Raw genomic sequence first — 24,442 nt, forward strand, 5'->3', positions numbered from 1 at the left:
ATGGTAGCCATGTTGAGGACATTTCCAGATTTGACGCATTAGGGACCAAATTGAAGTTCGATGCAGTTCAATATTTTCACTTGTACGGTATGTAGCTAGCTGCACCATAAATATTTATTTTTTTAAACGTATACAAAAGCGAGTCTAGCCAGCTCTAGCTAGCTCTATTCCACATGAAATCAGCATAGGGAAAATTATTTTTTTTATTTTTAGAGTCAAGAAGGGTATTGTGTAATATAAGATTTCAAAGACTAAATGTTAGTCTAGGTATGTAGCTTATTATGACGGTTGCCACCTGGGGCCAGGATACGTTCACATTTTCGCGGACACCAGTTATAACTATTTGATTCTGATATAGTTGGAATCGTACAATGGATATGAAAAAGGTTTTGTCGTATAACAATGCTTCGGTACAGGAAAAGTCCTCCCATTTATCGAATCATTTAATAAATTGGTCCTTTAAATACCGCTGAAACTTTCTATCCCTCTGCCATAGCGCAATAATATAAATTGTAGGTTTATCACAAAGGGAAAACGGTTTGATGTATCTTCTGTGTTGGCGTGTACCCCGAACTGTGCCTACCACACACAGGGGAGACCAAACCACGAGGCGTACACGGAAATTGATATGTGAAGCATGGGTCCGTTTTCACAAAGCGATTTTAGCGCTAAGACTATCGTAACTCCTATACTTTAACATAGACTTACGACCGTCGTAGGGATACGATCGCTTTGTGAAAAGGGCCAACATATGTTGGTCACCATATAGCCAGACGGCAATTTCTTATGTTTTGGCTTTGTGCGTCACGTAAATCTAAAATGAATGTTAATCTTCATTACGCGATGCCGTTTCGTTATAAGGAGCTTGAATTCAACAGTAATTTTACAGATCGGACAGAGATCAACAAAGTGCCGTTTCCATAACGGCCTGTCCAATTGTACATAGCTCGGGATGAGTAAATGGAAAGTTATTAAAACGTCACTGGCCAAAGATATTCAGGTTATTTACATGTGAGATAAGAATGTACGAACACTTGTTTTTATTTTTCCATTAATCAGCACTAAGACTAAGGAGTCATAGAACTACGTCCTTCAGCCGTGCCAGGATCATTAATATGATGTTCTGCTATTGCTCGACAAGTTGGACACAAGACAAACCACCGACCAGCGCGTAAAGGGTCGCGTGAAAGACTCCAGTATACAGTCACGGTGATATTGTACTGTGATCCTCCCATGGACGATGTGTAATAGAATTCTGTCCACAACGGAGGTGCCAACCCATACTATCACTGAACCACCACCACCATAACTGCCATTTATACGACATTGACTTTTCCACAGGAACTTACGTTTTCTGCACCATTGGCTTCGGGCTGCATTGTGGAACCCATTTAAATGAGGGACTTCAAGTAGCCGTCATGCTCACGGGTGAGCTTACATGACGTCGATTTCGAATGGTCGAATAGCCCTGTTTAGATGTTTGGCGATGGGAATGCCTGTTTGTCCTGTTCCAGTTCATCTTGATCCTGGACGAGTACTGTTGTGGATCTAAGGCGTCCTGATTGAGGTCGGTGTTTGGTGGATTGGACTATCGCTCAGTCTCTGAATATATATTATTTTGACAAAAACAAATAACTCCATCTAAACTGAAAAGGATCCCGAGTAAGATGGCACATTGAGCCTAAACCCTGTGGAAAATCTAGACTTCTTCATTTAGTCCTTTGCATTAAAGAGAAATGGCTGGTTAGAAGGTAAAATAGTATGGTTCATGGACTTAAAAGTGTATTGTCTGCGATATCCTGGCCATAAAGCGTTTGTCATGATACAGACGTCGCGTTAATTTGACAGCAATGATGATCAGATCGTACAGCGTGTATTTTAAACAGGTGTGTGGGTCACAAAGGTCGGCTTTATTCACGACAATGACTGGATACAGAGGCGGCCATAATACAGAGACACATCAACCCTGTTGTTGATAAACTCAAGGTGAATGTTCATGATGGAGACTTTTCCTTATTGGTCGTCCTGGATATTGCAGTGGAGTTGCTATCGACAATGACTTTGCGGTTGCCAAATGAATTTGGATTTCAGAAAGCCTTTCTATGATGGTTTTATTCCTATTACAGTTACCACCATGAACATATCAGCATTAACAGCTCAAGTTCTGGTCTAGAAAGGATGGAATGTGGTGTACCTCGGGGTTCTGTCTTCGGACCAATATTGTTTACATTTTATACCAAACCAATCGGTAACAAGCATCACAATCAACTCTAATGACATGAATTGATATTAAATACCAGTAATCATTGTAAGAATGGTTTCCAGCGCCACAAGCATTCACTTACACAATGGGCGCATAACAAATTGGCACCCGGATGCGGTTTTTTTAAACTCGTGTCGAACCCTCGGATACCTAGTGCATTAAAGTAAAGTTGTGTATGCACAATCACACAACCAGGGATCAAGTGTATGGGTTACCCGACGAGTGTGTCACATAGCTTAGAATAGTATCTTGCCGGATGTATTTTTTATTAATGAATTCTTTTCATCTCAAATTCGAATTTAAGAAAAAACTGTTGCTTTTTCACGTGTAAAATAGCAGTATGTGGATTTGTCAATTATTATGTAATTACATTAAAATATACTTTGTGATGACAATGAGTGATAAATAGAGAAATAAAAATATATAATTATATTAACTAACTTGGAAATATAGAGAAAATCTTTTGAAAGAGAATCAGGGGCCGAATAGATGTAAGTCCCTGCTGGACAAATTAGAGTCGTTTCAACCACCCTGCTGTCAACAACACGTCCCAAGTATTTGCATGGGTGAAAGTACCGTTACAGTACCGTTCACGTGACTGCCAGGTGTGTATATCACGCACCTGCCCTGTGTGCAATGCAAACTACCTGTCAAACAGTGGGATTGCCCCGTCGTCGACTGTTAAACAACAAATAAATCTATTAATTTGTGAATGAAATCTCGGTGTTGCATTTTTAACTGAAGACAAATCCCTCCTTTCTGTTTGAAAGCTATAAGGTATTTTACACTGATTGTTATGAATTCACATAAAATCTGTTTTACATTCAATGGCTTCTTTTTGCCCACTGACTGCATCTTGTCCGACGTTTAGTCGAGACCGTCTAAACCTTCACGGATGTTCGTTATGCATGTTATCGCTAACCTTGAATCCAAAATGTACTTGACACACAGGCGAGGCCCAGAAGTAAACAATGTGTTTATCACATGAAGTACTACACTTGTTTATGATATTTCGATAACTGCCTGAACAAGGCGGGCGGGTGTGGTTAAGGTTGGGCTGCTATTGTTGTTGTTTGCGATTTCACATACACAGAAGGATATGTTTGTGAGTTTAACCTCGACAATGAGGGTCACCGTGACCCAGACTGTTAATGTATACCCTTGTATACCCGTCAACAGACAGAGTACTGTTAAACTTGTGTCAATAGACGTACCCGTAGAAGGATAAATAATATATCGCTTACTGTTTGCTTCGCTGGGTATATTCAAACCTACTCGTTTCATTAGCTCTACGTCCCCCGCCGTGATATTGCTGGAATATTGCTAAAAGCGGCGTAAAACCATACTCACTCTCTCATTAGCTCTACGGGGTGGCGGGTAGCCTAGTGGTTAAAGAATTCATTCGTCACACCAAAGTCCCTGTTTCGAATTCCAACACGGGTACAATGTGTTAAGCCCATTTCTGGTGTCCCCCGCCGTGATATTGCTGGAATATTGCTAAAAGCGGCATAAAACCACCCACTCACTCACTCTCCCTTAGCTCGTTGTCTCTATGGAATTTGGTAGTTGAGGGTGACCAACAGTAGACTCTTGTTCTCACCGAAGCGGTTTCCACCCTCATTGCCATCCAGCTAGGCGCGTTTACTAACATACTGTTTGAGTTCAGGTGAAGTAAAATGGGGTTTAACGTCCGGCTCAAGATTATTTCTCTCACACAGCGATGTTTCGTGTGTGTGCATGTGAGCGGCGTGCGTGCGTGCGTGCGTGCGTGCGTGCGTGCATGTATGTATGTATGTACGTTTGTTTGAATGATAAATGTTAATAATAATAATAAATAATGTTTCCATGTGCTATTGTCATTTCCTATTGGCCTGTGACCTAATACTTTATGAATAAGCCACCACAAGCCCATATCCCAAACGGAACACAACGTTTGAGGATATACTCAAACGAGTTAACTCCCTTTAACATAAGAAACAGATAAGGTCTGTGTTATTGTAAAAGGCGTTCTATTTTTTAATATAATTGATTTAAAATCTGCACTCTAACCATAACACATGCTCCCTATGTCTATTCTTCACATCTAAAGGAATGGGTTTTTTAAATTACGTTCACACTAAAAAAAATTATGATTGTGGGTTCGAATCCCGGTTCGCCCCGATTATGTTTCTAGGTTTGTCAGCACCATACCCGTGCTCGTGGGTTTCACCGAAGTGGTACACGTCTGAGACCTGCATCACTTCGGGCTTTTCTCCCACATTAAGCTGACACGCCGTGATATCATTGGAATACTGTTAAAAGCGGCGTTAAAATCAACTTATTCACTCATGAGTGTCCATGATAATCTCCACTTGACTTATGCATGTTGAACAACGTCAGTGGAATGGCCATAAACAATAAACCAGTATGTTTTCTTTAGGAATCGCGTTAGGTCGATTTTGAATCAAGACAATTTTGGTCACATTTGAAGTTCAAAGGAGAGTAGTGCATGATGTAGGCTTTTCAATACCATCGCTATAATTGCAACTACTTGATTTCTGAACTCAAGTTAATCGATAGTGTGCCTTGTTATTATTAGGTATCAAAACATTTACACATATCGTATAACCTTGCACCTACTGGAAAGAATGTATATAGGAATACACGTTGGTTTAATGGCGGTAATTCCCTGTGAGTATTGTAAAGGCGATGAAGTACACGGGGTGTTTTAACCGATACCGCTTTGGGATGATAACAAGAACATTGCCTGAGCGAAGGGTGAGTGAGTGATGTTTTACTCTGCTTTCAACAACATTCCTATATCAAGTCTTTGAAAGGCCGGCCTTTAGAAGTGATACACGCAAGGAATGGAATTTATGGATGTCAACTTCTTTATTATGAGGAACACAACGTTCGGAGTATATGCTTACTCCTTCATATATGCTCACTCACTGATTCACCTGATAAAGGAGTAAGCATATACTTCGAACGTTGTGTTCCTCATAATAAAGAAGTTGACATCCATAAATACTCTTCCTTAATAGTCCTGCAATATCATGATGGGGATGGCGTGGAGCTGTCGGAAATGGGTTTGACCCTTTGCAACCATGTCAGTAATCGAACCAGAATCTCCGACGACAGCCACGCTTTAACAAGTATACTACCCCATCAGCCGCCATTTGTGTCATGGACATAACTTTTATTGTGATTTATTTTTAATTGAAATGTGTTAAAATAAAGGGACCATTTCAAAACAATAACATGGCGGATATCAAACTTTCTGAAACGTTCAAATACTTCACGGAGTTGCTTATATTTTATTTTATCACCTTGTTTAAATAAGATGTGACGCGAAAGTATACATTTAATTATTTGTGTTTCCTAAGTTCAGAACAGTGAAAAAGTGAGAAGGGTTTAAGGCCGCTTTTGAACAGTTTTCTGTCATATCACGGTGTGCCAGCTTGATCGGTAAGAGGAAGTCGAAAGTGATGCAGGTTTAAAGCCACGAGCACAACATCGTGTCGATAAACCTAAAATTAGGGTTAATCTGGGAATCCAACCCACTGTCATAGGTTCCTTAACACACCTCTGGACAGCGAAATGCGGCGACTTTGACGACTGAGACTCCATGGCCACAATATACATCTAGGCAATGTGACAAGACCAAACAACAGATGAGTATGCATCACTTTATTAACACAGGATTACGTTTATCATCCTTGCGGTAACGGCCTCGCCCCTCCGTTGCCATGACAAACATGGTGGTTTAGGAGGACCACCCCCAGGACCATATGGGTGAGGGTTTCCTGTACTTGTAGACGATGTTCGTATACTTCAGCTGAGGAAACAGACAAAGAGTGAGCTTACAGTTTTACAAAATCCACTGATTCTCGTTTTCGTGTACTGATATAATATAACTGAGGATTTCCGGGTGAACTCAGTACACTTTCAGACATACAGTGTGCAGAACCGTTTATTTTTTAAGATGTGAACACTCCATCACTCCTTTCCCCTTTTCCATGGCACACACACACACACACACACACACACACACACACACACACACACACACACACACACACACACACACACACACACACACACACACACACACACACACACACGGACACACACATACATACATACGCACGCACGCACGCACGCACGCACACACACACATACGCACACACACGCACGCGCACACACACGCACGCACGCACGCACGCACGCACACACACACACAAACACACACATACATATTAACCCAAGATTGCCACGCGTGAGGGAACGATTGTCCGATGCTGATGCACACATTCACAGCATGAAATAGATAGTTGTTATGTCAAATATGTTGTTTTCAGATGACGCTAAAATGAATAACCTTCCTTAAATTATTGATAATGTATATCGACTCGATACATGCACTGTAGAACCAAAGCAACACACACACGCACACGCCACGCACACGCACACGCACACGCACACACCTTTTGAAGCGAGGTAATAAACGTTTCTATGATATTCCCGAATTATACTCTAGCGGAGATCAGCATCGGAGTTGAGTAGAACCTTATGAAGACATGAGTCCGAGCTTATCTTAGTGATCAATGGATGTGGGATAGTAAATGCGGAGCAGTACAAAGCTACGATTTAGCAGCAAAGGTTAAATATTGCCGACACGTCATGAAATACGTCTGCTAGGTAGACCTTGTTTTCCAAATCTGCGAGAATGGCCATGCCGCCCCGGAAAGCTACACACACAGGCACTCGGCCATCACCTGCAGGCAAAAAACACTTCATCGACTGCTGACTTCTCATCATTGTGTTTGTTTCACTCCACCATATTCCATCTATATAGCGATGGTCAGTAAAAAAATTGAGTTTGGACCAGACAATCCAGTGGTTGAGGTCATGAGCATCGATCAACGCAACTTGGATACGATGACACGCATCAGCCATGTCAGCGAGCCTGACCACCAGATCCTGTGATGCTAAAGATCTAACCTGGATCTTAACGGGTGGACTTCTCATCAATCGTGCATTCAACATATGGCTTATTTGATTGCTGGGTGTTCGTGTCCACCTTTAGGCATTGGTTGTGTTATGTGTGTTTCTGGTTGAATTTTCCAGCGTAACTATGTCAAGGTATCGTATACAATTGATTCACTACCCACCATCCTCATCAATCGGGCTGAAGTCGCCCCGGTCTGCAGTGGAGAACCTGAGGTCACCGTTGACGTCCTCAATGTCGAAGAGGCGGCCTGCGACCGCCGTGCTGATTCCATACCGCTTCTTAAAAAACGTCACGAAGGTGCAACGGTCGACTCCAGCGGTCACTGCACACAAAAAAGAACATGCGAAATGTAGGAATTACGATCGGACAAAGCTTTAGCTATACAAGACAAAAACATTCGAAATGTATGTGCAACGGTCGACCAAAGTGTTAGTTGCTCAAGACAAAAAAATACGAAATGTATGCAGACCAAAATGGTTTTTTTCCTTGTTCTGGTTCATTGACACTTTTCATGTTGGCCAGCGTATTCGTCAATCGCTTCGTTCTAATGTTCGCTCATACATTTACCTAAAACATTTCCTTCATTACCTGGCTTACAAATCCACCGACCCCACATTGTAGCAGATAATAAACGAGAAAACAAATGCCAACAGGTTTCAATGATACACATATCTTAAATAATCCGAAACGAGAACGGAGGTAAATCATGCATAGAAGTATTCCAGCCAGGGCGTTATAAATGATTTGGGGCAATTTCCTATTTATTGAGAACACCGACCGTGCCGTTTTCAGAAAGAAAACCTTCGACAAACCAGTTAGTGCACGTAAGGCGAACAGCATAAAATATGAAGCGATTGAAGCGCTCTTAATTTCATTTCTACGAGGCCTTTGAAAGACTTATTATAATGTAAATTGACAAATTGAATGCATTTCAGTGGTCACGCAAATAACGTGTTATAATGTAACGTCACATTGGCGAAACGTCAGCCTGATAACATACATCAACAGAATACTCATAGCGTGGACAAAAAAGTAATGTCAATATCAAGATTTCATACAAAGCAAACTATGATCTGTGGTTATTCTGAGTGTGATATTATCCGTTTTTTATGTTCCATAGTATCAATATTTGAATATATTATGTTATCTAATACATTAATATATTGATGAAGTGATTGATTGGTACTATATACATGTTCATACACCACAGATGAATAGCTCAGCCCTCATTGTAGCATGTTAGGTAAGTGAGTCGGTGTTTGTTTGTGTTTCAACATCATCTCATATTACGACGTGTGACAGTAATGTCATGCAGGTTGTATATGTGTGATTGGATTGAAACATATTAAATTCACAAAAAGTGAATAAGATTGGGTACAAGTTCTCCAACTAAGGAGAACTTCTCCCAGATAATTTGCACAATTGATTTACAATTTGTACTAAACAACAGAACAGAATAAAAGAAAAGAATAGGTCAGATAAGTGGACAGTGAGAAAATATAGTTTACGTAAATCTGTGCGTTACGTATATAACTCCGATGACAACCCCGCTATCCATAACAGGTACAGCTTCGCTAACGATCACAGGGGCCAATGACGTACTTGTTTTCACAGTAACTCTAGTTTGTTCAATAATAATATTGTGCATTTCTTTCTAACAGATCATTTATATGCATTTTTTGGTCAGACATTAAGTTATCATTTATATCAACAACAATCGCCAACTTTACACGGAATAGCAAGTGCTAATTCAAAACTATTATCTAATCTGGTTCAAAATTCTGTATTGTTATGCTCTGGTCTATAAACATTGCATGATATGATTGATTTCTGAGGTAAAAATAAAATACTTGCAGCCATATTGACTCATCATATACATTTTCTATATTATGAAGCCTTCAGTAAGATAAGATTTTGTTTACATATATCATTACACTACCTCCAAACATGTTTCTCTCCTTTCTATTTGGTTCTTGAAAGTGTTCCCATATAAGATCATCGGATGTAACACTGTCATCTAAATGTGTCTCAGTGAGGCACACACCATTGAAACAAACAGTTCGCTCACATCAGTTAGCTTATGTCGCACGCTTCTGGTGTTTGCGTGAACTACATTTGTATATGCTTATCATTGTCAAAGGTTTGGTGGACATTGTTCAGGCTGCACGTCCCCAGCGAGACGAAGTCGCAATAACAATACAATAGTTATATTGGTATTGTTCAACTTTGACTGTAACACACAAACAAATAGAAATACAAAGCATGCCTTAATTTTAACATGAAACATTTGACACATTTTACGGAATTCACATGTAATGCACTCAATGAGAGGAACACTATCTCGTATTTTGCCCGTATACCTGTACTTTTGTGTGTAGTATTAAATAATCCCGACAGCCACACGATGTTGAATTATATAATTACCTGCAAGGTGTCTTCAGCAACCCATACTTGCCGCAAACGTCGACTATATGCTTGTCGTAAAAGGCGACTAACGGGATCGGGTGGTCAGGCTCGATGACTTGGTTGATACATGTCATCGATCTCAATTGCGTGGGTCGATGCTCATGATGTCAATCACTGGATTGTCTGGTCCAGACTCCATTATTTTACAAACCGCCTTCATATAGCTGGAATATTGCTGAGTGCGGCGTTAAACATCAAACAAACAAAGGTAGTTTAATATTAAAGATTAACGTAATTAGAGCTGTGTGGACATATGTTCGGGAACTGTGACGTTTCTGTGCAGTATAGCAGTATTGGGAATCTACTGACGGATATCGTATGTAATGTCTACAAGAAGGTTCTAGAGAGAACAAATATGCAGTGAAATATTAGAGTGAGCGAGTGAGTTTGGTTTTACGCCGCATTTGGCAATATTCAGCAATATCACGGCGGAGGACACCAAAAAATGGGCTTCAAACATTGTACCCATGTCGGGAATCGAACCCGGGTATCCGGCGTGACGAGCTAAGGCTTTAACCACCAGGCTACCAAACCGCCCCGAAATATGAGAAAAGCTGAATAATTGAACACATTTGTGTAAAAAGTGATGTTCTGAGATGTTGAAAGATAAAGTGTGAGGTAAGGATATATACAAATAAATAACATAATATCAATAACGCTAACCACCGAAACATGAGATGTTATTGGTATGTGGACATACTGTCTCAACATATTCACACATGATGTCCATGTTTACCGCTCACATTAATATTATTACAAATACATATATTGCTGACTCTTCATCAGGGTCAACGCGGAATGTAAACCAACGGTCGGCTGATCCTTGAACATCAAAGGGGCGCAACTCTGCACAAGACCGTTTGCAACGTGGGGATTGGAAATATTACGTATAACGCTTCTAGAGTAGCTCCAGGGGCTGCAATGTGTACCCACTGTACCGTCGGGTAACATGTCAAGCCATTGTTGCAAAACTAGTTGTTGTACATGGTCGTAATGTGATTCTGAAGAACCTTTGTATCAATAATAAAACAATTACTTACGGTTAAAAGCACTGTCGAAGGTGGCTGCAACAGTTGGGTTCCTCATTTCGACTGGAGTGACGTAGCCATCTTTGTTGGTGTCGTAAGCTTTCATGTCATCCAGAAATTGACGCGTGTCGATATCAGTCATGGAATTGCTGAAGAGCCTGCGAGAATACAGAATTATGGCGTCAAGCGTCACACTTGATAATGTTTATTATCTACACACATTAAACCACCCAACCTAGAAAAGTGAGTGAGTGAGTGAGTGAGTATGGCTTTACGCCGCTTTTAGCAACATTCCAGCAATATCACGGCGGGGGACACCAGAAATGGGCTTCACACATTGTACCCATGTCGGGAATCCCAGCCGGGTCTTCGGCGTGACGAGCGAACGCTTTAACCACCGATCGCCCCCAACCTAGAAAAGAACAAAACTACAACATATACAAGAAAAACGACTTGATGCAACCAAGCCTTAGTCTTGAGGCAAGACAACCCGTTGTTCTATGCTAAAACAATGTTTCTCAACGTTGCAGGATATGGCCACTCTGTCCAACAAATCCCCCTTAACGTGATTCGTCTACTGTGTATTGCGGGTACTGCAACTCAGCACTGCCAACATGAGGACCCGAGGACACAAAATGGTCCCAGCAGGTCATGCATGTGGTCAGAGACGACTCAAGAGGGGATCACGTGGCAAATTATCTGTTGACGTATCCTGAATGCTTTGATCGCTGCTCATGTTATCATCCACTGGCTTGTCTAGTCCTTATTCTATAATTTCAATTTCTCGGTAGTATAGTTGTAGTATTGCTAACCATGTTCTTAATCATTAATTAATAAAGGGTTTATATAAATGCGAGAAACCCTTTCCATAACCATAACATATATCTCCTAAAATCACAATCCATTGTACAATTGTACGACTACATCATAAGCATGCGTTTATAAATAACTATCACGTAGTGATGATACCAGGTGTTCGCAAAAAGGTGAGCGTGCACTACCCTAACGGTGGCACCCGTCACAAATACATGCACAGGTAAGTCAATTGTTTACCTGAACAAAATACGAAAAGACAAACCGTTTATAATAGTATTTTAGTTATGTATTTAGATGACTGATGAAACGCCCAAAGGACGCAGGTCGTGAGCGATAACTACTTTGCTGAATTTCACCTGCACGGATGCGGTGCTGACAAACCAAGGATAATAACCTGATTATCTCCAGCGTATCCTGGTACGGGTAAAGAACCAAAACTTTGCCCATCCGGTTTTATTTCTCTTGATTACCACCTGAGGTAAAACTTCGCCAAAGCTAGTGCGCTATATTTAAATAGCATGACGTTATAGATGTACAATTACATCAACGCGAGACCGGAGCACGAGTGGCTCAGTTGCCTAAGTTACAGGACATAATTATCGTGGGTTCGAATCCTACATTCCTTCTAACTATCACCCATGGTTTGTCAACAACATACCAGTGCTCGCAGGTTTCTCAAGAGTGGTAAACGTCTAACACATGAATCTCTTCGTTCCTTTCTCCCACAGCAGGCTGACACCCCGAAACGCTTATCAAGGCGTTGTGGTACATGTACTTACAAGCTGTGGTACTTATGAATGTACGACTACTTCAAAGCAGGTCTAGATAAAGATTGAAATACTATATTTGTAGTTCCCACCAGCCTGCCCGTTGGCTTCGGAAGGAACCGCATTCTGTGTTCTTGTTCATGCTGAACCAGCTTCCCCAGGCAGATACAGATCCCACGAATAGGGCCAGACACAGCAACGCTCTGAACATCATCTGTGTAGAGAGATGTGGATAGGTATACCAGAGCTCAGTTATTTACCCCAAAAGCATGTTTATTTAGCATCACAGCACAACATGAAGGAAACACAAAACCTATATTTATATTAATTCTACCACTAAAAAAAAACCGGAAATATTTATTAAATAATTTTGGTCATTTTGTTTTTGTCAACAAGCTAATTCTTATGATGATAATGTCGATGATATTGATAAATTAATTTAACAAATGATAATGAGTAATATACATACTAACATTAGTACACAACTTTCCCGAACATGCACAGAAATGTCTTAAACAATTTAATAAACAGAACATTCCAAATGAACACCATAAAAGTCAACCACATGACAACAAACATCAACAGCAAAACATTTGACATTCGGTAAACTTCACACTCATTAGGATTTCAATGTTTTAAAACAAGTTGTATACTCAGCTACATTTCGACTATCGCGAATATAGTGGCTTACCTTCGTTCTCGACCCTTCTAGCGAGTCAGACCGGGTGGGTTTGTTTCTTGGAGCAAAACTTTGCTTTGTTTGTTGAGCCGTTAGTCATCAAAGCGGGGCTCCACACGGGAAGCACCCCCGCACGACAGGAAAGTAAGGGGCTGGGGTTTAATTGAATGTCCCTGTATGTATGTTTGGATGTATGTGCGTGCGTGCGTGCGTGCGTGCGTGCGTGCGTGCGTGCGTGCGTGCGTGCATGCATGCATGCATGCATGCATGTATGTATGTATGTATGTATGTATGTATGTATGTATGTATGTATGTATGTATGTATGTATGTATGCATGCATGTATGTATGTTTTTTTCTATTATTAAGAACCCTATCTGATTCAGCTGTTTAATGCCACTGACGGAATGTTATTAAACCTTTCATCATAACACATCTCCCACTGTTGATCTGAGGGAACGATATCGTGATCATAAAGACATGCTCAGCAAATACAGGCGCACTTTTCGTGAAAACGCACACTATTCTTTGAAATAAAGTGCGAAGAAGCTTTTCTAAATACTGTCTCGTCATCTTAACCCTTGCAATGTGAACAGCGTTTTACCTGGTTATTCTGTTCGCTGTGAACACTTGGCCCGTCTTCCTTACTTCTGTAAAATGCAAGTCATTCAGAGCTCCAGAAGGTATGACTTGTCTTTCTGCCTACGTGAGTAGTTCATTACTTAACGTACTGCGAGTAAATATGACCTATAATAAAGTGTGTTTCTCACAAGAGACATGCGTGTATGTCGTGATGCACAGTCACGGTGCAGATTGGTACAGTTTGTGAACCCCATGCATGATGCATTCACTGAGTGCAGTCACAAAAACACAAAGACCGCCCACGTGGTCTAGTGGTAGAGCGTCCGCCCGGAGAGCGGAAGGTCCGGGGTTCGACCCCCGGCCGCGTCATACCAAAAGACGTTAAAAGATGGTACTTGTTGTTACTGGTCTGTTGTTACAAAGACTGGTAGGCTCGGAGTCAGTATACTGTGTCTGAGTGGGGTATTCATGTTAAACTGCGGCATGGTATCTCAGTGAGCTAGCACTATAAATCGGCATCAGTCCGGACTAGTACAAGCAGCCACACAAACACATACACGTACATGCACGTCGCTATATAAGTGCAATAATCTTGGACGCGACGTTAAATCTAATTTCATCTCACCTCACAAAAACACAAATGTATATATAAAACACCAATGCAATTATCATATTCACACCGGGTCGTACCAACACACGCGTTATTGAAACTAGACGATCACAAACACTGCAGTCTGATGCCCAATCGCGAAGTCATATGGACATGCACTTGCATGCGCATGCTCGCCACCTCGCAGACACAGTTGCAGTCATGCAAATACCCACGGATCAACGCAGACAAACATGCATTGGTCCTACACACAACTATGAGGTCATACAGACAACCATGCGGTCATACCGACAACTTTGTGGACAAACTGACAACCATGTGGTCATACAGGCAAGCATGTGGTCATACAGACAGATTAATGGTCATACAGACAACCATGTGGTCATACAGAGTGATTGTGTATGGTTTTACGCCGCTTTTAGCAATATTCCAGTGATATCATGGGGGACACCAGAAACCGTGTGGTCGTACAAACACACATGACAGTCATACAGATAGACATATGGTCATGCAGACAGCCATGCGGTCATACAGACAGCCATGCGTTCATAAAGACAGCCATGCAAGCATAGATGTAACAATGCAGGCATACAGACAGACATTAGGTCCTTCAGACAACCTTGCACTCATGCAAGAAACCATACGGTCATACAGACATGCAGTCATACAGTCAATCATGCATTTATACAGACAACCATGTGGTCATATAGACATGCAGTCATACAGTCAATCATGCATTTATACAGGCAACCATGTGGTCATATGGAGAAACATGCAGTCATGCAGTCAATTATGCATTTATAAAGGCAACCATGTGGTCATATAAAGAACATGCAGTCATGCAGGAAGCCATGCGGTCATACAGACATGCAGTCATACAGTCAATCATGCATTTATACAGGCAACCATGTGGTCATATAAAGAACATGCAGTCATGCAGGAAGCCATGCGGTCATACAGACATGCAGTCATACAGTCAATCATGCATTTATACAGGCAACCATGTGGTCATATAGAGAAACTTGAGTCATGCAGGAAGCCATGTAGTCATACGGGAAACCATACAGTCACGCAGACAACCATGTCGTCATACAGACAGTCATGCGATCATACATACAGTTTTGTGGTCAAACAGACAGTCATTCTATCATACAGGTAACCATGCAGTCATACAGAGAGCCATGCGGTCATACCGAGAGCCATGCTATCATACAGGTAACCATGCAGTCATACAGAGAGCCATGCGGTCATACAGAGAGCCATGCTATCATACAGGTAACCATGCAGTCACAACCATGTGGTCATACTGAGAGCCATATTTACGACATTTGCTGCCAACAAACCAAAATGTTCTATACCATCATAAATAACTGCAACAAAATGGAGACTGCAAGAAACTATTGACATACAAAGAAAGAAGCCAGCCATTCACAGAGACCAATGCCAACTTAAAATTACAAAATATCATGTCTGTGTCATTTGAAATAATATTTTAAAAATGCTTCTTATCATCATGGTCATGAAAGATACACAATGCAATTCATTGTAAATAATTTCAATCGCAATAGTGAAATTTACACTGCTAAAAATCTTGTGGTAAAGAATGTAGAATGTGGTGAGATACACAATCAAAGTTTTACCAGGGATGGCTAATGATAATAATCATTTCTTTGAACATAAGGGGCGAAGATAAAAAATTAACTCTCAACATGATAAATTAATAACCCAAATTAAAATGTTAACATGATGGGGAAAATGGGTGTGTCAGGACGAAAATGTAGATTCTACATTTGCTTTGTATTGTAAGAATTAGTAAGAGGAAGTTTCCTGGGGGACCCTTTTCAGAATGCGTTCTTATAACATAAACTACAAATTATAACGGAAAATGGGAATAAATATAGACCACCATGTTGTCTGTAGATATGATTTGTAATCAATCTTAACAATCATCGGATGTGACCATGTAGACAGGATTTCATTTCTGTTCGTGTTGTTTAGAACTGCCCATTACATGACCATCATGAGTATCGGTGTGCTTGGGGATACCAACGTTAACAGTTTATTATTAGAGAAAAATGACAGTGAATACTTGTGACTGCCATTTAGAAAAGATGTCTTTAGGAATTTGAATCGTTTCTTGCTCTGTGGGAAGTCACTCAACTTCAACATGGTCTTTAAAGAAAACTTTATTTCATTTGTCAAGTTTGTCCCCACTGAACGTGATGATGAACATGTTGATCGTTTCATATTCACTTTTGTGGTTAGATACATTTTAATGTTGGCATCTTGGAGACTACAGCAAGTCCAGTTTGTTAACCCCTTCATCCAACAGTGATTGCATATGATCTAGGGATGACAAGACTTTGATATTCGCGAGAGTCTTCCTCTCGTAAAATGAATTAATATACTATTAAAAAAAGAAACGCATAACCCGTATTTGCTGAGAAAATGTTGTATATTCAAACATGAATAACTTGGTAGGAAATGAACTTGAGTACATGAAACTTTACATCCGTTTAGGAGAGATCAATGTCTATACAATGATGTCCATAACTTAAGGTAAGGCATTAACAATATTCCTCAAACGTGAATGGAGTATAAATATCTGTTGTGCCCACCACGTGCACGAAAGACAGTTCTCACACGCCTTGTCATGGACTGGATGAGACCCTGGATAACGGCCCGGGGAATCCCCCCGCCACTCCTCCTGCAGAAATGCAGCTAGTACCTTGAGAGTTTGGGGTTGATGTTGACGCTGACGGAGACGGCGATCAAGTTCATCCCACAGGTGCTCTATTGGGTTAAGATCCGGGGAACGGGACGGCCAGGGACATTGTTAGCAGCGAGAAAGGTCATTGTGACACGTGCCGTGTGGGGCCGGGCGTTGTCCTGCTGGAAAATCTCACGTTGGACGTCAATGGCTGGCAGGAGGTGTGGTAGCAGGATGGAGTCTCTGTAGCGTACAGCCGTCAGGTTTCCCTGGACGTGAAAAAGATCGGTACGATCAGTGTAGGATATTGCCGCCCACATCATCACACTCCCTCCACCAAATCTGTCCACTTGACGTACGCAGTTAGGGGCATAACGTTCATAAACACGTCTGTAGACCCGGTTCCTACCATCACGTCTCTGCAACAGGAATCTGGACTCATCGGTAAACCAAATGCGTCGCCAGTTGCGAAGGTTCCAGGCAGTCACGTTGTTACACCAACGGAGACGATGAGCACGATAGTGACGACGTAGCACGTTCCCGAAGTAGGGTCTCCTGGCTCTCAGTCCATGTTCCGTACAGTCTGGCCTGATATCCTCCTAAGTCCTGGCACCCTGGCTGCAGTGCTCTCACCCGTAGCAGTACGGTCACGCAAATGGAGGACCCGGATGTAGCGATCCTGGGCTGGTGTGGTGACTCTAGGTCTTCCTGTACGGGGACGGTCATGTGTTGTGCCTGTTTGGTTGTAGCGAGTTGCAAGCCGTGATATTGTGCTTTGGCTAACATTCAGACGCCGGGCAACAGAGGATTGGGACTCTCCAGCCTGCAGTCTTCCAATGGCGATGTTCCTTGTGGCAGCTTCAAGACGTGGCATGTTCATTTGGCTTGGAAACACCTTCTGAACGAATGCCTATTTCCGAAAGCAAGCTTGCTTTTTATTTCCAAACACTGCATGCTTTTCCTGCCCAATTTCAACGTGCAAGATGCCACTTGTTGCTTTTTGGCGATGCATTTCTTACTCATTCTCAAAAAACCATATCAAACTAAACATTTTCAAGCAAAATCGATTTGTTGCAAACGGAAGTGTGTCAATTGATGCTCTTACCAATATTGATACATATTTTGACGATAATATGAATACAATAGGTATTATTTTCGTTTTGACATATAAGTAACACAAATTCAATAAACTTCTTCAATAAAAAAATGTTTGAAAGTTGTATTTCTTATCAACTATTGACATTATATAATTCTGATGAAATGAGACTTCTTTCATTGTGAGGTGAGGTGAGGTGAGGTGAGGTGAAATTGGGTTTAACGTCGCGTCCAAGATTATTGCACTTATATAGCGACGTGCATGTACGTGTGTGTGTGTGTGTGGCTGCTTGTACTAGTCCGGACTGATGCCGATTTATAGTGCTAGCTCACTGAGATACCATGCCGCAGTTTAACATGAATACCCCACTCAGACACAGTATACTGACTCCGAGCCGACCAGTCCTTGTTTTAGCCCCTTAATGTCGAGCGCCAGACAGGGTAACAACAAGTACCATCTTTATAACGTCTTTTGGTATGACGCGGCCGGGGATCGAACCCCGGACCTTCCGCTCTCCGGGCGGACGCTCTACCACAAGACCACGGAGGCGGCTCTTTCATCGTGAAAGAAGCAATAACACGGTCGATGTTGCCTGTATGGATATGTGCAATACTAGCTCATATTTTAATAAAAACCACTTAAGTCCACATACATACGCACGCACGCACGCACGCACGCACGCACGCACGCACGCACGCACGCACGCACATCTACACACACACACACACACATTATCTTGTCAGTCATCTTGTGTATTTTGTATATTTCGACGGTTGAAAGTGGCGCATATTACAGAATATTGATAAATACAGCGCTACCCGTCCGTTTTCTGAATCATACACAAGCAATATCACTTCTGTCTTCAAATGGACTCGATTCTAAAATTCAGTTTTCAAAATCTGGATACCCCTCCCTGGACCCTCAACTGCCAAAGTTCATCGCGTCTGCCTCCATCGGGGGTGGAGCTGTCACACAAGCTTAAAGAGTCGAAAAGGGATCTGATCAAAGCTCGAGTCGTTATCCAGTGCATTCAGACAGGTTCGTACCTTTTCCCATTTTACTAAAATACTTTATCTTTATTCATTAATACTGATGAATAACTCGTTTTATTTTCAGTCGTACGACATAGCAAGTTGCCACCCTCAGTGTGAGCTGAATGTGTATTACTGAAGTTGCTATTATACTGTCTGTGTTGTTATATACTGTCCGTTGTTATATATTGTCTGTGTTGTTATATACTGTCTGTGATGTTATATACTGTCTGTGTTGTTATATACTGTCTGTGATGTTATATACTGTATGTGATGTTATATACTGTATGTGTTGCTATTGCATTACTACTCATTAAACAACAGCATAAATCGTGTCATAGTCTATACTGTAACTATTGATGCAGTGTTCATACTGTAACCATTGATAGTTTATACTGTTACCATTGATTGTTTATACTGTAACTATTGACGCAGTTGGTTTATACTGTAGCTATTGAATCAGTTGGTTTATACTGTTACTATTGTTACAGTTAGTTAATACTGTCACTATTGATGCAGCCTTATACTGTAACATTGATAGTTTATTCTGTGACCATTGATAGTTTATACTGTAACCACTGATAATTTATACTGTAACCATTGATCGTTTATACTGTAACTATTGATAGTTTATGCTGTTACTATTGACGCAGTTGGTTTATACTGTAACTATTGATACAGTTAGTTAATACTGTAACAATTGATACAGTGTTTATATTGTAAATATTGATGCAATTAGTTTATACTGTAAGTATGGATATAGTTAGTTTTATACTGCAAATATTGATAAAGTTAGTTTATCCTTTAATTTTTGATACAGTTAGTTCATACTGTAACTATTTGCATTAACTAATTAACGTTTGCATTTCGGCTCATAGTGTGGCACTATCATATTCAAAGTATAACATCTGATACAATGATTATAATTATTTTGCTTTCCCTCTAATACACCTTGGATAAATAGTTTCCTCTAGTTTGACAACTGAGAAAGCATTCAGTTTGATGAAGTGTGTACCTCAATGGTTTGATACTGTTGGTTAATACTGTAACTATTATCATATAGAGAATATAACTTATGATACAATCGCTATAATAAGTTGGCTTTCACCCCAACACACCGCGGATAAATAGTTTCCTAGAATCCCTGTTTAACAACTGAGAAACCATCCTGTTTTATGAAATGTGTACCTCAATGTGTGTGTTATCGACCACTACTTTGCTGCTTAAGACATGCGCAATAACACCCAGCAGGCCCAGATCGATACTTTGAAAAACTGATGACAAATTGAAACGTCATTACCTGCCTGAGTTTGCTTGCAGAATGCTTGCCCTCCGACTCACCGTGTTTGCCCTCCTCTTCTGTGGGACCTGTGGTTTCTCCAGGTATATCAAGACATTGATCAAATCCGTAATATCTGTTCGTAAAATATTCTAATTCAGCTCTTATCATGCCACTACAAAGCACCCCGAATGGAGTCCGGGTTAGAACAGATCCACAGGAATATGTTCTGGTCGTAACAGGTTGATTGTGTGCTCTTGATCGGTAACTTAGTCGATTGCATGTCATCAAACAACGACGGCTTGGATCTTTGCTCATAATATCGATCATTGGATTTTATGGCAAGGCCGTCGTCATACAGCTGGAATACTGCTGACTGCGACGTAAACAAAACAAACTACAACAAACAATATGTTGCCTTCATGCGCAATTTTGGTTATGTCCCAGCTTAATGAGCTGACATGCGGTGGCATTAATTAAAGTTGTACAGGTAACGTTAACCCCAACTCACTCACTCATTCACTCACTTACTCACCAACTCACATTTCTTGAAGGTACTGGTTTAACCTGTTTAACAACTGCAACCCTCCTGAGCAACTGGTGGGGAAGTTCTGTGCTGCTGTGGTGGACAACGACGCCAACGATGACGGCAGAGTGGACTTTAGAGACGTTCACAAACAAATCCTGTATTTCAACTACGACGGTAAGTTCTGTTTAGCGAGCATCATTTGATAACCTGTAATGGGGCCTGGGATTTCTTTACACAATACTTTTACTAAGAGGAATAATTGCAAAAAACACAGGGAAACATCGGAAAGATCATGCATTGTAAAGATTGCTTCTTGGTAATTTTTTAAGAACTGATGGAATACCCAGGTTTGATATGATGATGATGATGATGATGATGACGACGACGACAACGACAACGACAACAACAACAACAACAACAATACAAATGTGTCAACCCATTTATTTGTCTCATGATCCTCTTGTGAAGCATGTCAAGACTCATGATGAAAACAAGGCATTCCACAGTTTTCTAAAACGAGCCAAGGACATAATCTCAATGTCGGTGTTGATTTTGTTGATGGTTCTGTACTGCTGGATGGTACAGAAATGAGTGTCAACCAAGCGAAGTGCCATATCAAATCGGCCCAGACTCAGTTTTTTCAAGGAGAGGCTTTCTGAAAGACCACTGCATCGAGTTTATGTGCAGTGTGTTGAGAAGATCAGCAATCCTGCAGAGTCCTTCGCTTGGATGAAGTCGTCTGGCCTGAAAAGGGAAACAGAAGGCTTTCTGTTTGCTGCTCAGGACCAGTCACTTCCAACTCGAAACCGTCAATGTGTGATTTTGCATCAAAATGTGAATATGAAATGTAGATTATGTAATAAATTTAATGAGACTGTCCAAAACATTGTGAGTGGATGCCCAGCTTTGGCACAGACACAGTATCTTAAGCGACATGATGGGGTGGCCCGATCATTTTATTACCGTTTTCGCCATGCTTGTGGTTTTGACACAGAGGTCCATCCATGGTACGACCCTGAATATGAGGGCGTCATGGAAAATGATAAATACAAAATCCTTTGGAATAGGCCCGTATACACCCTCAGACATATCCAGACCAACAAACCTGATCTTGTCCTTTTTGATAAATCCAATGAAATCATATATATCATTGAATTTTCTGTCTCTTTTGACAGTAATGAGAATGACAAGCAGACCTCGCTTTCGAAATGTCACGCTTGCATTCCAAGTACCAAGTTGTCCGACTCCCCATTGTTCTCGGTGCCTTAGGTTTGGTACTACCAATCTGTTGACTGACATTGGGAGAGTACCCGGGTTTGCTACCATGAATATAGCCCTTTTGACAATCTGGGTAATGCAGAAGGCTGCAGTGTTGGGGAGTCTTCACATTCTCCGAAAGTTCTGGGTGGGTTTGACTAGGCAGCGCTTCCTGGGAGAAGTCCCAGGGCTGCGTGTAGAGGGGGCAAGGGCCCTGAGCTGATGATGAGCCTAACCAGCCTGACTTTGCCAGGATCACCCAAACACTCTTTGCTGCATTTTTATTTCAATCTGTACATAATGATAATGATAAAAGTATATTATACCTGATAATTTTTCAATCTAACCTACAGATGACCCTTGCAGCTTGCAACAGTGGGAGGTCGTGACCAGGTGGACGTGTAGGTACGGCTACTCCGAGGACTACGCCCGATTCATGTACTCAATCTGGGATCCTAACAAAGATGGCGTTGTGAACGCAGATGACTTCACTGGATTCAGTAAGATACATGTTCAAGATATGTGTCCATCAGCTGGTGTTTTTAGTGGTTTTAAGTTTAAATAATTCAAGAATCATGGAATATATATTACAGTTACCTTTTTGTACAGAATAGACTGTGTGCACCACAATGGCCCAGTCTTACCGCGTCGGAATAACGAACTACCGGTAAAGTGTCCTTGTGAATCTCGTGTCCGAAATGATTTGGGGAAACATTAATTTGATCTGAGATTCCCGACCTGTAACAGTACATATAAACGTATGGATCTCGAGACCAACACAACACCAGATGATATTGATTCAGTGTATTGCAGTCCTTGTCGTTTGCGCACTCACTCAGAGAATTCCCGTGCTCCCTGTTCCCAGCGGGAGTCGATGCTCATGGTGTGAATCCCGTGTGTACTAATGGTTATTCACAGGAAACCGTGATGATATACATCTGGAACTGAAGCAACGTAAAGCAACATTCACTTACTTTTATTCTTTTTTCAGATTTGTCCAATGTCGACTTCTTATCGGTTCAATACATTGTAAGTAAACAGTCAAGTCCGGATGTAACGAACGTTGATATCTCGAATACATCCCGAACGAACCAAGTTAATATTTTCAAGGAGCCGTAACCGTTGTTTTGTTCCTATACAAATTAGGTTATTGTTATAACAAACTGCTGGAATTAATTTGTATGTTAAACCCGAAGACACGAACATACTTCTTTTGAACATCACTCTCCAATGTCAGTGTTGTATTTTCAAAACCTGTGGTAACATACTGGTTTGAATAATACAAATGCTCATATCGGATACGTTCTCATGTGCCCACATACCAGTATCTGAAACGTTTAGTCGTCACGTCGGTACACTTTATTTGAAGGATGCCCATTGTTGGCGTAACCTGTGCTGATTCGACATGAATATTGATGTTGCTGAAAACAGCAATCACTCACTCTGCCTGATCCCGCTAGTCGTAGTTCGAATTAAACGTGGATAGGCTACGTTACTTTCAGATTTGATCACACATTAAACACTGACTGAAGTGATATCACACCAAACTACCCAAATAGCGCTAGATGTCCATTTCACACACTCACTCTTCTCCTGTCTTCAGCGTTTCAAGGACATGTACTGCAGTGACCCGAAAAACAGGGAGAACCCCGTTGACCGAGTCCAGTGTGCCGAGGTGGATGCACTTAAGCCAGAGGACATCAACTGCACATAAGGATGACCCACAATCACCTGTAAGGGTCCGACCATTTCTCATTTTTTTCATCGGAAAAAGTAAATTGCCGACGAAATTGAAAAAAGAAATTGCAGCCCCCCAAAATTGCTACATTGCCACATTTTTTAACAATATTTTAGGCTTTAATTAAAAATATATCTGGTTTTAAAGTTGTTACTGAAAGGATATCTAGCCTCCCAACAGAATCCCAGCAGAATATCATATGGTCGGAAACTAATGTAGAAACGTCAATAAAGCTGTTGGTGAAAACAAGTGTTTTGTACTTAGTTGTCAGTGGTTACCATCATCGCCGAGTGTATGCTACTTTGTGAGATGCTGCTTGTCGTGATTGAAGGTTGGTGGGGGAGCCTGAAGGTTAAGGTGTTCAATTGTCACACTGAAGGTCGGGTTTCATTCCCCTAATGGGTACAATGTGTGAAGCATATTTCTGGTGTCCGCCGCTGTGCTATATCTGAAATATTGATGAAATCGGGGTAGAACCATATTCACTCACTCACTAGTAATCGATCATAATCCCTCAAACAAATGGACTGGATAAAACAGATTAAATGCAGATTCACACTCATATACTCATACCACAAGGTGTTAAGACATCTGTATTT

At 41.1% G+C, this 24,442-nt stretch overlaps 3 protein-coding genes across 4 annotated transcripts; 1 reads left to right on the plus strand and 2 right to left on the minus strand.

Annotated features, from left to right (window-relative positions):
* Nucleotides 1-5,917: 5,917 nt before the first annotated feature.
* On the minus strand, nucleotides 5,918-13,739 carry LOC124149058. Of its 2 annotated transcripts, none has more exons than XM_046520407.2 (6): nucleotides 13,616-13,739; nucleotides 12,426-12,547; nucleotides 10,763-10,908; nucleotides 7,417-7,578; nucleotides 6,935-7,020; nucleotides 5,918-6,080 (listed from the first exon to the last, which is right to left on the minus strand). In XM_046520407.2, exons 2-6 carry the CDS (start codon nucleotides 12,545-12,547, stop codon nucleotides 6,009-6,011), a joined length of 588 nt encoding a protein of 195 aa, XP_046376363.2. In that variant the 5' UTR covers nucleotides 13,616-13,739; the 3' UTR covers nucleotides 5,918-6,008. The 2 variants fall into 2 exon arrangements, with proteins under 2 accessions (XP_046376363.2, XP_046376362.2); XM_046520406.2 differs by lacking the exon at nucleotides 13,616-13,739 and adding an exon at nucleotides 13,025-13,178.
* Nucleotides 13,740-16,996: 3,257 nt separating this feature from the next.
* Nucleotides 16,997-17,787, minus strand: LOC125376896. Its single transcript, XM_048389318.1, has 2 exons — nucleotides 17,494-17,787; nucleotides 16,997-17,332 (listed from the first exon to the last, which is right to left on the minus strand). The coding sequence occupies exons 1-2, from the start codon at nucleotides 17,785-17,787 to the stop codon at nucleotides 16,997-16,999; spliced, it is 630 nt and encodes a 209-aa protein (XP_048245275.1).
* Nucleotides 17,788-18,939: 1,152 nt separating this feature from the next.
* Nucleotides 18,940-24,093, plus strand: LOC124149062. The gene is made up of 6 exons (XM_046520413.2): nucleotides 18,940-19,047; nucleotides 20,361-20,423; nucleotides 20,874-21,022; nucleotides 22,459-22,605; nucleotides 23,097-23,134; nucleotides 23,709-24,093. Exons 2-6 carry the CDS (start codon nucleotides 20,362-20,364, stop codon nucleotides 23,817-23,819), a joined length of 507 nt encoding a protein of 168 aa, XP_046376369.2. The 5' UTR covers nucleotides 18,940-19,047; nucleotide 20,361; the 3' UTR covers nucleotides 23,820-24,093.
* The last annotated feature ends 349 nt before the right edge of the window (nucleotides 24,094-24,442 follow it).

This window comes from Haliotis rufescens, unplaced genomic scaffold, assembly GCF_023055435.1.
Source record: "Haliotis rufescens isolate VD_foot unplaced genomic scaffold, xgHalRufe1.0.p SCAF_8, whole genome shotgun sequence".
Taxonomy (NCBI): domain Eukaryota; kingdom Metazoa; phylum Mollusca; class Gastropoda; order Lepetellida; family Haliotidae; genus Haliotis; species Haliotis rufescens.